This window comes from Paroedura picta, chromosome 14 (genome assembly GCF_049243985.1).
Source record: "Paroedura picta isolate Pp20150507F chromosome 14, Ppicta_v3.0, whole genome shotgun sequence".
Classification (NCBI taxonomy): Eukaryota; Metazoa; Chordata; class Lepidosauria; order Squamata; family Gekkonidae; genus Paroedura; species Paroedura picta.
The window spans coordinates 157,766-171,869 of NC_135382.1; the positions used below are offsets into that span (position 1 = coordinate 157,766).

General features: G+C 49.3%; 1 protein-coding gene across 7 annotated transcripts in view; it reads right to left on the minus strand.

Annotated features, from left to right (window-relative positions):
* The window catches only part of CTNNAL1 (catenin alpha like 1), a 106,665-nt gene extending 92,935 nt beyond the window's left edge, over nucleotides 1-13,730 (minus strand). For 2 of the 7 annotated variants that reach the window (XM_077310387.1, XM_077310386.1), the window contains exons 1-3: nucleotides 13,530-13,728; nucleotides 5,647-5,836; nucleotides 103-290 (exon numbers count right to left, since the gene is read on the minus strand). In XM_077310387.1, coding sequence (XP_077166502.1) covers nucleotides 103-290; nucleotides 5,647-5,836; nucleotides 13,530-13,694 — 543 coding nt within the window. In that variant the 5' untranslated portion in view covers nucleotides 13,695-13,728. Of the gene's footprint in view, nucleotides 1-102; nucleotides 291-5,646; nucleotides 5,837-9,523; nucleotides 9,674-11,786; nucleotides 11,930-13,529 lie in introns of all 7 variants that reach the window. The other 5 variants (XM_077310391.1, XM_077310390.1, XM_077310392.1 and 2 more) reach the window with 5 other exon arrangements.
* Between the last annotated feature and the right edge of the window lie 374 nt (nucleotides 13,731-14,104).

The window sequence follows — 14,104 nt, forward strand, 5'->3', positions numbered from 1 at the left end:
AAGCCTGAAGAATGCTTCAGGGGTTTCTCAGTGTTAAAGACGTTGGGAAAGTCTGGCCTAACGCAATAATGCCACTTTTATACAACCCTCAAGCCAAATTACCTTGTTCCTAGAAGTTACAATCTGCTTAATCACTATTCGGTCAGCCATCACCAATACTTTTGTCACTGAAGACAGCAGCAGCCGGGCAGCTTTTGTCACTCCAGTTTTGTCCGTAAAAATGGTTATCTGGCCATCAGATTCAGGATGATCCAAGGCTGCTATGTCCGTCAGCTGAGCAATTGTCTCCCCTGCAAGCAAAGCAAATACAGGAGCTATTCCAAGAACTGGACAAAATCTAGGCAAGCGTGGAAGGCAAACGTCCACAGGAAAGTTCACAACTGCCAAAGGAAACACAAAAGCCTCCCTTATTTTCTTTACAGTGAATCAACACCCACCTCAGTCTCATTAGAGAGGTCTTCTGTCATTGCTAAAACCAGGCATTTCACCAATTGTGCTGCTTAATAAGGCTGCCAGCCCCCAGGTAAGAAAATTCAGGGCAATTTGAGTGTAGTTTGCTGAGGGACGGTAACTCAGTGGCCAGAGACTCTCCCCCTCCAAATCAGCCATTTTCCTCCATCTGACCTCTGTAGTTTCAAGATCAGTTGCAATTCTGACTGAGCTCCATCTCCCCCTCTCCGGTGGCACCTCCCAGCTATGCAAGGCTGCAGCTTTCACAAGAGCCTGCCTTTCATGGACTCAGACCTTGGTCTATCAAAGGCCCTCTCCTCTACTTGGATTGACACCAGCTCTCCAGGGCTCAAGGAGCAGTCTCACATGGCCCCTTTTTTGCTGAAGATGCCAGGAATTGGAATCACAGAGTTAGAAGGGACGTCCAGAGTCATCTAGTCCAAACTTCTACAACAGGGGCAGTCAACCTGTGGTCCTCCAGATGTTCATGGACTACAATTCCCAGGAGCTCCTGCCAGTGTTTGGTGGCAGGGGCTCATGGGAATTGTAGTCCATGAACATCTGGAGGACCACAGGTTGACTACCCCTGCTCTACAGAATACAGGAAAATCACAACTACCTGCCCACTCACAGTGACCCCAATTCCATGCCTACATACTCCCCCCCCCAAAAAAACCCCTGTCAGACCCCAACAGTCTTACTCTCAAAGGGTATGTGGGACACATACCTGCAACTTGGTCAGGGCCCCTTCCCTCCCTCACAAACCCACACTCAGAGAAATACAAAGACTCCTCCCTCTCCCACGTTTCCCACCTTACCTGTTGGTTTCCCAAACTCCTCCTGACTTCCTCTCCCCTCCCTCACTTGCAAACACACACAGATAGACTTCTCCCTCTTCCCCCTCCCCATTTCCCCCTTTACCAATTGGGTTCCCAACTTCCCTCCAAGCAAGCAAGAAAACACGTGTACACATGCGCATGCGAACACCCGCACATACACTCCCTTCTTCCTGGCCCCATTCTGCTTATCTGCTCCTCTGCTGCTGCCTCAGCCCCCACGGGTCACACAGTGGCAGCCCAGGGCCACGGAGCTGGTGAAGCCACTGCAAACACCTCGGGGATGGGGCAACCACTGCCTCGGTCCCTGTAGTTTGTGCAGCAGCTGCCCAAGCTGCAGAGGCTGGCGCAGCCAGTGGCTGGGCCCTCCTCATCTTCTGGTCCACTTTTTGGGCGAGATGATGGATGTCATGTCCATCTACATTTCCGTGATGAGGCACAGCAGAAGATGTGTCCCGCATTAAAAAACAGAATCCATGGCCAGTCTGGCCTGGAAGAAATTTGCCTCCTGACCCCAAAGTGGCGATTAGCATTTCCCTGAGCATGCAAGAAAAGGCCACAGATGCCAAGCACAGACACAGTCCCTTCTGCCCACCTACTTACAATCTGCCTAAATTCATAGAATCAGTATTTCTGTGAGGTGGCTAGCTAACCTCTGCTTAAAATCTTCCAAAGAAGGAGAACCCACCACCCCCTGTTCCACTGAGGAACTGGATGTTTAGCTAATAATTCTTTTGAATTGATTCCATCCCACTGGTTCTGGTCCAGCCCTCTGGGGCAACAGAAAACAATTCAGCCCTTCAAGCATCTGTAGAAGGCTATCATATTACCCAAAATCCCATGTACCATTTTAGCCACCAAGTCGTAATTCTGGCTCATGTTCAGACTATTGTCTACTAAGACCCCTAGATCCTTTTCACACATACCACTGGTGTCATCTTCCCCCTGAAGAGGCTTCATCAGCTGATGAGAGGCCCCCTCTCAGTTGTATAAAGTTCTGTCTGACTTTCCTGCTTTTTTATTTTGTTTTGTTTAGCTATTTTGCTTTTTTGAACTAATCTTTGGCTCTTTCTCTTCTACTATTTTATTTTAATTTGCCCATCCCTTCAGGGCTCGGAATATAATTTTCACTTGGTTTCCCCTTCCCATCTGTTATTTTTCGGCTGCAGTGAGGTCCGATGAAGAGGAAGGTTTTTTAGCTGTCCTCAACACTGCCCGACTCTGTCTGGATTATTATTTCTTGTTTTACATACATTTCTATGTTCACCCTTTCTGTTCAAATTTTGACTTCTATGTTTTGAAGGTTTTTAATTAATTGTCAATTAACTGGGTGTTGTGCCTTTGTGGAATTTAGGACTGGTTTTTTCCTTTCTTTTTTTCTTCTCTTTTTATAATTTTTTCCCTTTTTTTGAATGGTTTTTTAGAATCATAGAATCATAGAATCATAGAATCATAGAGTTGGAAGGGGCCATACAGGCCATCTAGTCCAACCCCCTGCTCAACGCAGGATTAGCCCTAAGCATCCAAGAAAAGTGTGTATCCAACCTTTGCTTGAAGACTTCCAGTGAGGGGGCACTCACCACCTCCTTAGGCAGCCTATTCCACTGCTGAACGACTGACTGAGAAAAGCTTTTTCCTGATATCTAGCCTATATCGTTGTACTTGAAGTTTAAACCCATTACTGCGTGTCCTCTCCTCTGCAGCCAGCAGAAACAGCATCCTGCCCTCCTCCAAGTGACAACCTTTCAAATACTTAAAGAGGGCTATCATGTCCCCTCTCAACCTCCTTTTCTCCAGGCTGAACATTCCCAAGTCCCTCAACCTATCTTCATAGGGCTTGGTCCCTTGGCCCCAGATCATCTTCGTCGCTCTCCTCTGTACCCTTTCAATTTTATCGATGTCCTTCTTGAAGTGAGGCCTCCAGAACTGCACACAGTACTCCAGGTGTGGTCTGACCAGTGCCGTATACAATGGGACTATGACATCTTGTGATTTTGATGTGATGCCTCTGTTGATACAGCCCAAAATGGCATTTGCCTTTTTTACCGCTGCATCACACTGCCTGCTCATGTTTAGTTTACAATCCACAAGTACCCCAAGGTCTCGTTCACACACAGTGCTACCTAGAAGCGTATCCCCCATCCAGTAGGCATGCTTTTCATTTTTCTGACCCAGATGCAGAACTTTACACTTATCTTTATTAAATTGCATCTTGTTCTCATTTGCCCATTTTTCCATTGTGTTCAGATCTCGTTGAACTCTGTCTCTATCTTCCGGAGTATTTGCCAGTATTTTCTCTTTTTTCTTTTTGTTTTTTCTTTATCTTCCCCATTCCTTATCCCGCCCTTTTTCTTTTCTTCTCCCCCATATCTATCTTGTTAATATTTTTGATCTATAAGATAACATTGTTTTTTCTAACAAGATTATTTGATGCATTTACTACAATTCAATCTACTTGGTCTTTATTTTATACATATTATAATAGAGGTTGCCCATTTTCGCCTCTGTTATTTAACTTGGCTTTGAAAATGTTAGCCAATAAGATAAGAACATTGGACAAGTTTACCGGAATAAAAATGGAGGTGGAAAGAATTTAAGTAAAAAAGCTATGCAGGTGATGTTGTTTGCACTCTAACTGACCCATTGACGACCACACCAGAACTGTTTGAACTGTTAAAAAGAATTTGGGCTACAGTCCAGTTATAGGGTCAATAGAGCCAAAAGTGAAATTATACTGATTGGAGCATTGGATGTTGAGAGGCAATGGATCAGAGACTACTCCGGCTGCGAAGTTTACCCAGAAACTGTTAAATATCTTGGAGTATACCCTGGAGCGGATCCTACCATCCTAATGTCAAACAACTACTCAAAGCTGTGGAATAAGGTGCAATTGGATCTGGCAAGATGGACTAAGCAAAAACCTTCATGGTCAGCTTGTATGGCAACAATCAAAATGAACATCCTACGCAAGTTTAACTTTGCCTTTATCAATTAAACATAAGACCATTCACAAGTGGCAAGCAGAGATAAATAAGTTTATTTGGAATTACAAGAGACCAAGTTTGGCTTTTAGACTTCTACAAGATGAAAAGAGGTGGCCAAGCTGTACCAATTTGAAACTATATCTGCATGCAGTAGCAGACGGGATCACGGATCCTACGGCCAGAGACTTCATCTTGAAAATACAGGACTTGGCAAGGGATTTCACAGTATTCTTTGGCCCACAATGAAGACCAAAAGAAAGGAGAAAAGCAATCTCAATGAAAGGTCTACTGGACTCCTGAAAATTACCACAACAAAAAAGGCTACCGTGTTTAAAATATAAAGATCTATTAACTATTGACTATTCAAGGATATACAAAAACTAAAAAACAAGGCATAGAAATATAGAAATAAATAAATAGAAACAAATTAGAATATAATCAATTAAGGTCTAGGTTTAAATCTGAACCTGTTAAGATACCAAATCTGGGAGCACCATTTTCAGAATTTGAGAATATTTTATTCCAAGTTAAACCGCACCTCCGCAGCCAAATTTACAAATTGTTGTTGAGATACGGTCCAAAACTTTGAACCTTTAACAAACGCTACCCAATAGCGTAGCCAGTCATTTATCTGCATTATTTTTCTTTCCCTTCCTAAGCCAGAGCCATCAAAAGGGAGAACTGACAAAAACACAACCTGCACTCACGGGCCCTTCACCTCTTCCCCCAGAGCCGCAAACTCTCTCTTCATGTGCTCCAAGCTGCACCGGGCTGTCTAATTGGTCCCCACGTGAATGAAGAGGAAGGGATAATGATCCGTGGGCTTTACGAGCCTTTGCAGCCTTTCCGTGACATCCTTGATGCATGCACCAGGTAGACGGCAGACGCTGACTGGACCGAGGGCCTTCTGCATGCCATGAACAAGCTCTGCCACTGGGCCAGCCCCACCCCCTCAGCCCTGAATCAGGACCTAGACTTTTCCACAGGACTGGGCACTTTCCCCACCCCATTTGCAGGAGGAGAGGAATGGATGATGCGGGAACATCACATGATGAACTGGGCTTTGCTAGGAGGAGAAAGGGGGCATAGCCCACAGCCTCCCTCATGCCCAGCGTCAGTCCCATGGCCTCTGCCAGTGCTGCAGGGCTCCTTCTTGAGGTCTGGCCTGCCTTTACCACATCCTCCACACTGTCTGCTCTGTTGAGCGGCCCCTGGAAATGCAGGGATTGGGAACGCCAGTTTTAGACAAGGAGGGAGCTGGGGTTTTCTTGCCATATCCCAAAGAGGATGCTCTGAGGAATCAATGGAATCCTAAACCCAATCGTAGACACCCAGGACGGCCTGCCCCTGGCCTTCTACAACAGCCCACCACCTACCTGCTCGCTTGGCTTCAAAGCAGGCAACCTTCATCTCCTCTTTTAGCTCTTGGTTTTCTTTGGCAATTGCTTCACCCACTGTAACAAATCTCCCAACAGCCACGTTCACAGCTTGGCCCACTTGCTGGACTGCTCTTAGAGTCTTGTCCGACCGCTTTGGCTTGTCCTTATGGTTGATGAGAGTGGTTATCTACAGACACAGGTGGGGAACCAATGAGACTCCCAGGCAACTAGCGCACCAAAGAATGCATTTATGTGTTTATTTATGGGTTAGTTTTCTAGCCCACTCCTGTCCAGAATGGTATCAGGGACACTTACAACAAGGGACACTTATCCATGGTTCCTTCATATAATTGGGAAGCTGCCCTGGGGGTGCAGTGTGTCCGGCCTCAGGACAGTGTCCAGCTCCTAAGCCACCTGCCCTCCCTAATCGCCTGCTCACCTCTCGCCTGCGCACACACAGCGCCTGTGCAGAACTGGGGCCACAGAAGGCCAGCCGCTGGATCAGCAAGCCAGGAGGTGGTGGCAGACTGCACCAGCCACTGCCGTCGGACACCACAATGGCCCACCTGCGTCCCACCCGCCCAAACCCTGCACCATCGCACCACTTCTTCAGCCCCGGAAACCCCCACCCGAGGAGGCCACACCGCCAGTGGCCCACACAAGCTGCCACCCTACCCTCCACGCCGCTGCCCCCACAGACCCGGAGCCCCCACCACAGCCTCCTAATGGCTGCCTGCTCCCGCCTAGATCACGGCCTGCCCCCCCCCAGCCAACTTCCCTGGCCACCTTTGGGGATGGGGCCTGCCGCGGGGAGGCCTCTCTGTGCCTCCGCATCCCCCCCCCCCCCCACACACACACACACTTCCACTGTTATACAGCAGGCTTAGTGGCTAGTATGTAGATAAAACCCTCAAATACCCTAAAGAATTCTGCTTAAAATTTTTCTCACTCTATTTATTTATGAATGATAAGAGAGCCAGTTTGGTGTCGTGGTTAGGAGTGCGGACTTCTAATCTGGCATGCCGGGTTCGATTCTGCACTCCCCCACATGCAACCAGCTGGGTGGCCTTGGGCTCGCCACAGGACTGAGAAAGCTGTTCTGACTGAGCAGGAGTATCAGGGAGGTGGGTGGTATGGGTAGGGTGAGTTGTGGGTTGCTGGGGTAGGGAGGGTGTGGGTATTTTTAGTGCAAATGATCTAAATCTAAATCTAAAAAATAATAATAATCTGGGGCTAGTTAGGTTAGGATGCCTGGGGAGCACTCAGGGGAGCTTTCCAGGGGAAGGGGGAGCCAGTGTGGGGGGGCCCTGCTAGGGCTGTACCGCGCAAACAGCTAACAGTGATTACCCCAAAATCAACCAGGTGGCTACATGCGGCTGAGCGGGGAATTAAACATGGCTCTCCAGATTACAGGCTGCCACTCTTAACCACTACACCAAGAAGAAGAAGAAGAAGAAGGAAGGAGGAAGGAGAAGGAGCAGAAGCAGAAGCAGAAGCAGAAGAAGAAGAAGAAGAAGAAGAAGAAGAAGAAGAAGAGTTGGTTCTTATATGCCACTTTTCCCTACCCGAAGGAGGCTCAAAGCGGCTTACAGTCACCTTCCCATTCCTCTCCCCACAACAGACACCCTGTGGGGTGGGTGAGGCTGAGAGAGCCCTGATATCACTGCTCGGTCAGAACAGTTTTATCAGTGCCGTGGCGAGGCCAAGGTCACCCAGCTGGTCGCATGTGGGGGAGCGCAGAATCGAACCTGGCATGCCAGATTAGAAGTCCGCACTCCTAACTGCTACATCAAACTGGCTCTAAGTGTACAGCACACCCCCCAAAAGTTAAACAAAATATTTATGGCTACCATATATAAAATCAAATACTAACCCAGCAATCAACTATAAAAGGGTTTTGCACCCTGCAATAGCTACCCTTGAAAACACAGAATTTGTAATGGAAGCCTTGATTAACACAGCCATGACCCTGTGGGTTTTCTGAAGAGCTGTATCTGATTTTCCATCCATCACGTCCCTGATGGATCCTTTCCCATCTTCTGAAACCAAATCTGAGGACTGTATTGTGTTCATAAGCCCATCAACAAAGGGAGCCTGTAATCTATACTTTGTATAGTGTGGTAAGGTGTACAACTTTTAAAGAAAAGATGGAAACTATTACTTTTCCCATTTCCCCTTAATCTTACATTCAAAGGATTGGGAAATAGGGCAGTTCTTCTGGTCTGTCTTGAGGGGGGAGGGGGGAACCATCACTTCCCTTGGACCCAAAGAACTTTCATCAGAGCAAACAGCTGGGCAGGGAGAAAGTGCCAGCTCGGGAGCTGCTGGTGAGTGTTGTTTTCTTTCTTACAGAACCCCATCGGTCAGACCACACCTGGAGTAAAGTGCGTAGTTCTGAAGGCTTCACTTCAAAAAGGATGTGGACAAAATCAAGAGGGTGCAGAGGAGAGTGACAAGGATTATCTGAGGCCAGGGGATCAAACCCTATGAGGAAAGGCTGAGAGACTTGGGAATGTTCAGCCTGGAGGAAGTTAGGAGGGGACATAATTTCGATCTTTAAAAGGTCATCACTTAGAAGAGGGCAGGGAAAGGTTCCTGTTGGCAGCAGAGGATAAGAGTCACAGTAATGGGTTTAATCTACCTAGAGAATGGTTCAGCCATACTGGACTTAATACTGACCAACAGGCAAGAGTTGGTGGATAAGGTGAAGGAGGTGGGGACCCTAGGGGGAAGTGACCATGTCCTCATAGAACTCCTTTTGAGAGGGGGTGGGGCAAGGAAGCTTGTAGCCAGACGTGGATGTTGGATTTTCGTAGGGCAAACTTTAATAAACTCAGAGACATGATGAGTGTCATACCATGGACGAGAATGCTGGAAGGGAAGGGAGCATGTGAAGGGTGGGCGCTACTCAAACAAGAGCTATTGCATGCTCAATCCATGACTATCCCAAAAAGACAAAAACACTGAAGGAGCTCTAAGAGGCCTATTTGGATGAACAGAGAACCTTCAAGAGGAACTAAGAAAGAAAAGGGAAATGGAGGGAAGGACAGAGCTCTAAAGAAGAGTACCTACAGGTTACTATAGATCAATTATCAGAAAGGCCAAAGCTGAGAGTGAGCTAAGATTGGCCAGGGAAGCCCATTGTAACAAGAAAAGATATTTCAGTTATGTGAGGATCAAACGTAAAGGAGGCAATAGGCCCACTGTTGGGTGTAGATGGACAAACTCTAACAGAGGATGCAGAGAAAGCAGAAAGGCTCAGCGCCTATTTTGCATCTGTTTTTTCCCACAGGTACTGAAATATCAAATGTGGCACACATATAATAATACCTGTAAACCGCTCCGCAGAGCGGTAAAAATAAAGCCCTTTAAGGGCTGTGTGGGCGGAGAAAGGGCAGGGCCTGTCCATGATAAAAACTCAGAGGGGCCAATCAGGAGCCGTGAAGCGGCTCCTGATTGGCCCCTCCGAGTGCCACTCGAGGGCCAAGTGGCCAATGGGGAGGCGCACCCTGACAGAGCTTCAAGCTTCTGAACTCCTTCAAGTGGTGGTAATATTACCCAGAGTTAAATCTGTTACTCAGCTGCATACCTGACAGATTAAGTCTGCATGCATTTAGATTTTTAAAAAGCATAAGAAGTGTTCAGTTAGCCTAAGTGTGGTTCACAGCAAAGGGGTAAGATGCCAACCCAGCTTCCCTCCCACTTTAGACCTATTATTGGCCATGGGGGGGGGTGTCCAACATGAACACATATACTAACTGATAAATGTTTAGCAATTTTTTAAAATATGAAAACTAATTAATTCCCACCTGTTTGGAAAACCCTTCCAGGACAGTGACGAAACCCTGGTTAAGAACAACCATTGGTTACTCACCATGAGAGGTCCTTCTCCCACAAGGTCAGAAGGACATCCTGGTGGGTGTTTCCCACCTCTTTTTGAGGGAGGCAGGTCCAATCCTTTTGCAGTTCCTGTCTCCTTGGGAAACCGCCCCTTCCTTCCTCAGTCCACATCCTGCAAGAGTATCTAGTAGTGAAAAAACACATTTATCCGCAGGATCCAGAAGGTAAGAGAAGACACGGGGAAGAGGGCACAGGAAGTGCAAGAAAAAACTTTAAAGAACAGCACACTAAGAAACTGCATTAAACAGCAACTACATTACTCTCTGAACTTACGGAACATCTAGACCCATGTATTGCATTCCAAGAGGAGGGATAGGATGGACCCCTCACGGCGAGTAACCAACGCTCCTTCTTTCATAGGTCAGTCAGACATCCAGTCCCTCAGATGGGTGGGCAAGCAGTCAGAATGCAGGACATGTTGCAGTATCTTGTGACCAAAGGAGGCATCCTGAGCTGCAGACAGACCCAACTTATAGTGCCTAATAAAGGTCACAGGAGTGGACCAGGAAGCCGCCCTGCAATTCTCATCCACTGAGGCATGTTTAGAAAGGGCCACACGAGCCCCAGCACTTCACAGGGAATGAGCTGTAATGCCCTGTGGGATTTCTTTCCGCACTCTTATACACCTCCGCAATGCAAGATCTAATGCCTCAGGAGAGGAGGGCACGAGGGAAAAGGTGGGAAGTTTGATTTCCTGGGAAACAAAGAAATTAGAAGCCACTTTTGGAATGAAGAGTGGGTCCGTCCTAAGGACTACCTTATCTCTATGAATGAGGAGGAGGAGGAGAAGGAGGAGGAGAATTTATTTCCTGCCACTCTCAGCAGAGCTGGCTCATGGTGGGTTACAAGATAAAAATAAAGGTACAAAGTCCCTTAAAAACCCTGCTAAAATTACAACAGTTAACAGAGATACCCACTGAAGAGCGCACTGATATATACGCCAGTTTCTTATGAAAACTATTTTATGTAGGAGTTAGATTAGATAGCAAAACTCCAAATTTGTATAGAAAAGTATAAAAATACAATACAGTCATATAATCCTAGAGTCCTAGAGTGGGAAGGGGACATCCAGGCCACCTAGTCCTTCCCCGTGCTCAATGCAGGATCAGCCCTAAGCATCCTGCATAGGTATCTGCCCAGCTGCTGTTTGAAGACGGCCACTGCAGAACTACTCTGACTGTGAAATTATCTTCCCCTGATATACAGTATTGTTCTTCCTGTAGTTTAAGCCCTTTACTGCAGGTCCTCCCCTCTGTTGCCAACATTACATCCTTCTCTGCTTTCGCTGCTTTCCTCCAAGTGACCCCCTTTCAAATAGACAGCAACCCTGTCCCCTCTCCACTGCCTCTTCTCCTCCAGGCTGAACATGCCCAAGTCCCTCAACCTTTCCTCATAGGGCCTGGCACCTGGATCGTTTTCATCCCTCTCTTCTGAACTCTCTCAATTTTGTCCACGGCTTTTTGAAGTCAGCACCCCCATGGCCTCACAGTATGCTAACTTCTTTATGGCCACTTTGGAGTAACCCTTCCTAAACGCCTACACACCCACATTTTTCTTATACTTGTAACACACTGATGACATTTTTATCATCCATGGTAAAAAAAGCCCTGGTCATATTCTACCAGGCATTCAACGACTTTCACCCCACCATCAACCTGGCAATGACCCAATCTATGCAAGAAATACATTTTCTGGAAATTTGTCAAGACCCTGTGTTCACAAGATCTTGCTATGATCTGGGGGTTCATTCCTGTTCAAGGGGGCTTCTTAGTGCTGTGGATTTTAATTGCTTGCTGTGATGTATTTTAGCCTGTGTGTCAAGGCCTGTTCTTCAGGGCCTGGTGGAGATGCCATTCCTGAGGGAGGGGGTTATTGCAGTAAATCTGTGGTGTCTTCCCCTTTGAAGCTGGGGTCCTTATCACTGACCTTGCTGACTATCCCAGAGGGAGGCATGGGAAGCACAGGGATGGTGTCATCTGGGATTTTTGTGCCCAAAATTGGACATGGGGAAGGTGTATGTGAGACTTATAGGACTGTAGCCTGTGGGGAACTTTAGTTTCAGCAAAGAATGCAGTAGTGCCATTTTGTTTCTTCTTCAATAAAGAGATATCTTCAATCAGAAAGTATTATTAGGGAACCTGATGGTAACATCTCAACATGACTGTAAAAATACACAATGGACGCATAGACAGCATCTTATATTGGAAACTTACTGATGGACAAACATCTCTACATACCTCCAGCTACCATCCTAAACATACCAAACAATCCATTGTATACAGCCAGTCTCCACGCTATAGCTGCATCTGTTCCAATGTAAACAGATTTTCATCTGAGAGATCTACTACAAACTTTTTTGGAAATATAACATCCACCTGACCTGTCAAGAAACAGATTAGAGAAAACCTGTTGCAAGACAGGCCCCAAAAAGACAATTAAAAAACACCAAATCTCTCATCCTCACAAAAGGTAGTTTTGGGGTCCAGCTTGATCCCATTTCCTATGTGTCCATTTGTCCTGACCCCACTTTGGGCCTGTTGGTACAAGAAGTGGGCTTTGGACCAGGAAACAGCATATGTCCTCTTAGAGGGCAGAATCTCCTGAACGTGGTGGGTGTGATATGTAATAGTTCAAACTATATTTTGAGGGTGCAGACATTTCAAAAAAATCTTCTTTGTAATATAGGCTTCTTGGTGGTACTCCAAATAGAAGCTTGTGGTGCCAGAACCAATGTTTGGACCAGGCAGCGTTTTCTGTCTTCTTCTAGGGGACAGTCTCTGGAGTATGGGGATATATCATTTGGGGCGGTCCAAAGATTGCTCTGGAGTGCAGCCTGGGCCCATTGTCTGCCTATGTGTTTGTCCTGGGGACCCAGCTGGCACAAGAACTGGGCTTTGGATCAGATCTCCTCTCAAAATGCAGAGTCCCTTGACCATAGCTTCATAGAGTTGGAAGGGACCTCCAGGGTCATCTAGCACAACGCAGGAACTTCCAGCTACCTGCTCACCCACAATGACTCCCATTTCCTGTCCAAGTGATCCCCCCCACCACCACCACCACCACCACCCAAAAACTGCAGAATCCAGCCTGGCCTGGAGGGAATTCACCTACCATCCAAGGTGATGCCAGGAAGGGCCACAAGAGACAAACCCTGGCACCTCCCTTCCTGCCCACCCACTCACAATCTACCTAAGTGCCTAAAATCAGCATTTCTGTGAGATCATTCTCTAGCCTCTGCTTAAAAACTTTCCAAAAAAGGAGAATCCGCCACCTCCCGAGGAAGCCTGTTCCACTGGGGAGCCCCCCCAGCTGCCAGGAACCTCTTCTGGAGGCTTAGCTGAAAGTTCTGCTGCATTAATTGCAGCCCTCCGGACTGGAGCACCCCTGCCCCGAAGGACAGCCGGCGGGAGATGGTCCTCGTGTCACCTCTGAGCCGTGAGGCTGCCCTCCCCCGCCCCCCCCCGCCCTCGGGACCCCTCCGGCTTCTCGCCCTCCTTCTCCAGCGGGGGGGGGGGCAAAGCTGCCCGCGGGGCCCCAGGGAGGCCGGGCGGGCGGGCCACGGCGGAGAGTCAGTTGTGCGGCGGCCCGGCCTCGTCTTCCGCGCTCCTCTCCTCTCCTCTCCGCGACGGAGGAGCCGGGAGCCCCGTCCAGCGCCCCCCGGGCCCACCACGGGTCTGGCCTGGGCGGAGGGGGGCGGGGTGGGGGTGGGGGTCGCCATGGCACCAGCCTGGCCCCCCCCTGGCCGCCGAGGGATCCCGGCTGCCCAGCCCGCCTCGGAAGGACTCCGCCCGCTCAGTCGCCCACCGAGGCCTCCGCCGCCGCCGCCCGCCCGCCCGGGGCCGGACCGAGCCCAAGGCCCGCGGGATTCGCCAGGGGTCGGGGCTGGGTTGCTGCGGGCCCCCGGGCCCCCCCCCCACCACTGCTGCCCCCTGCCCGGGCCGAAGAGAAGGGCCCCCCCCCCGTCCCCCCGCCCCGGCTACCTGCGCCACGAGCGGCACCAGCGTCTGCTCCACCGAGCGCGAGCGGATCTGCAGGCCGGGCAGCGCCTCCCAGCCCCACGGCCCCGGCCCCGGCCCCGGCCCGGACCCCGAGCGGCCCGGCCAGCGCACACACGACGCCGCGCCGCTGCCCACCGACGACGCCATGCCGCCCTCTCTGTCTCCCGCCCGCCCGCCGCCAAGCAAGGGAGGGAGGGAGGGAGGGGCTCTCCGGCCACGCCCACCGCCCCCGCCCCCGCCCCCCTCCGTCCCGGCTATTCTTGCCGACAGACCAACGCCCCCGCCGCCACCCAGTCGCACACCCACAGTAATGCAACACCTAACCTGAACACGGACACGGGTGCCGCCGCTTGCAACAAACCCACAAGTCACCTTTGCTGTCACCTACATCCAGACAACCCTATCACTGGATCCAACAACAGCAACTGCACCATCAAAGGCTGATTCACCCACGTCGCTGTTGGGTGCAAAGTCGTGTCCGACCGATCGCGACCCCATGGACAATGATCCTCCAGGCCTTCCTGTCCTCTACCATTCCCCAGAGTCCATTTAAGTTT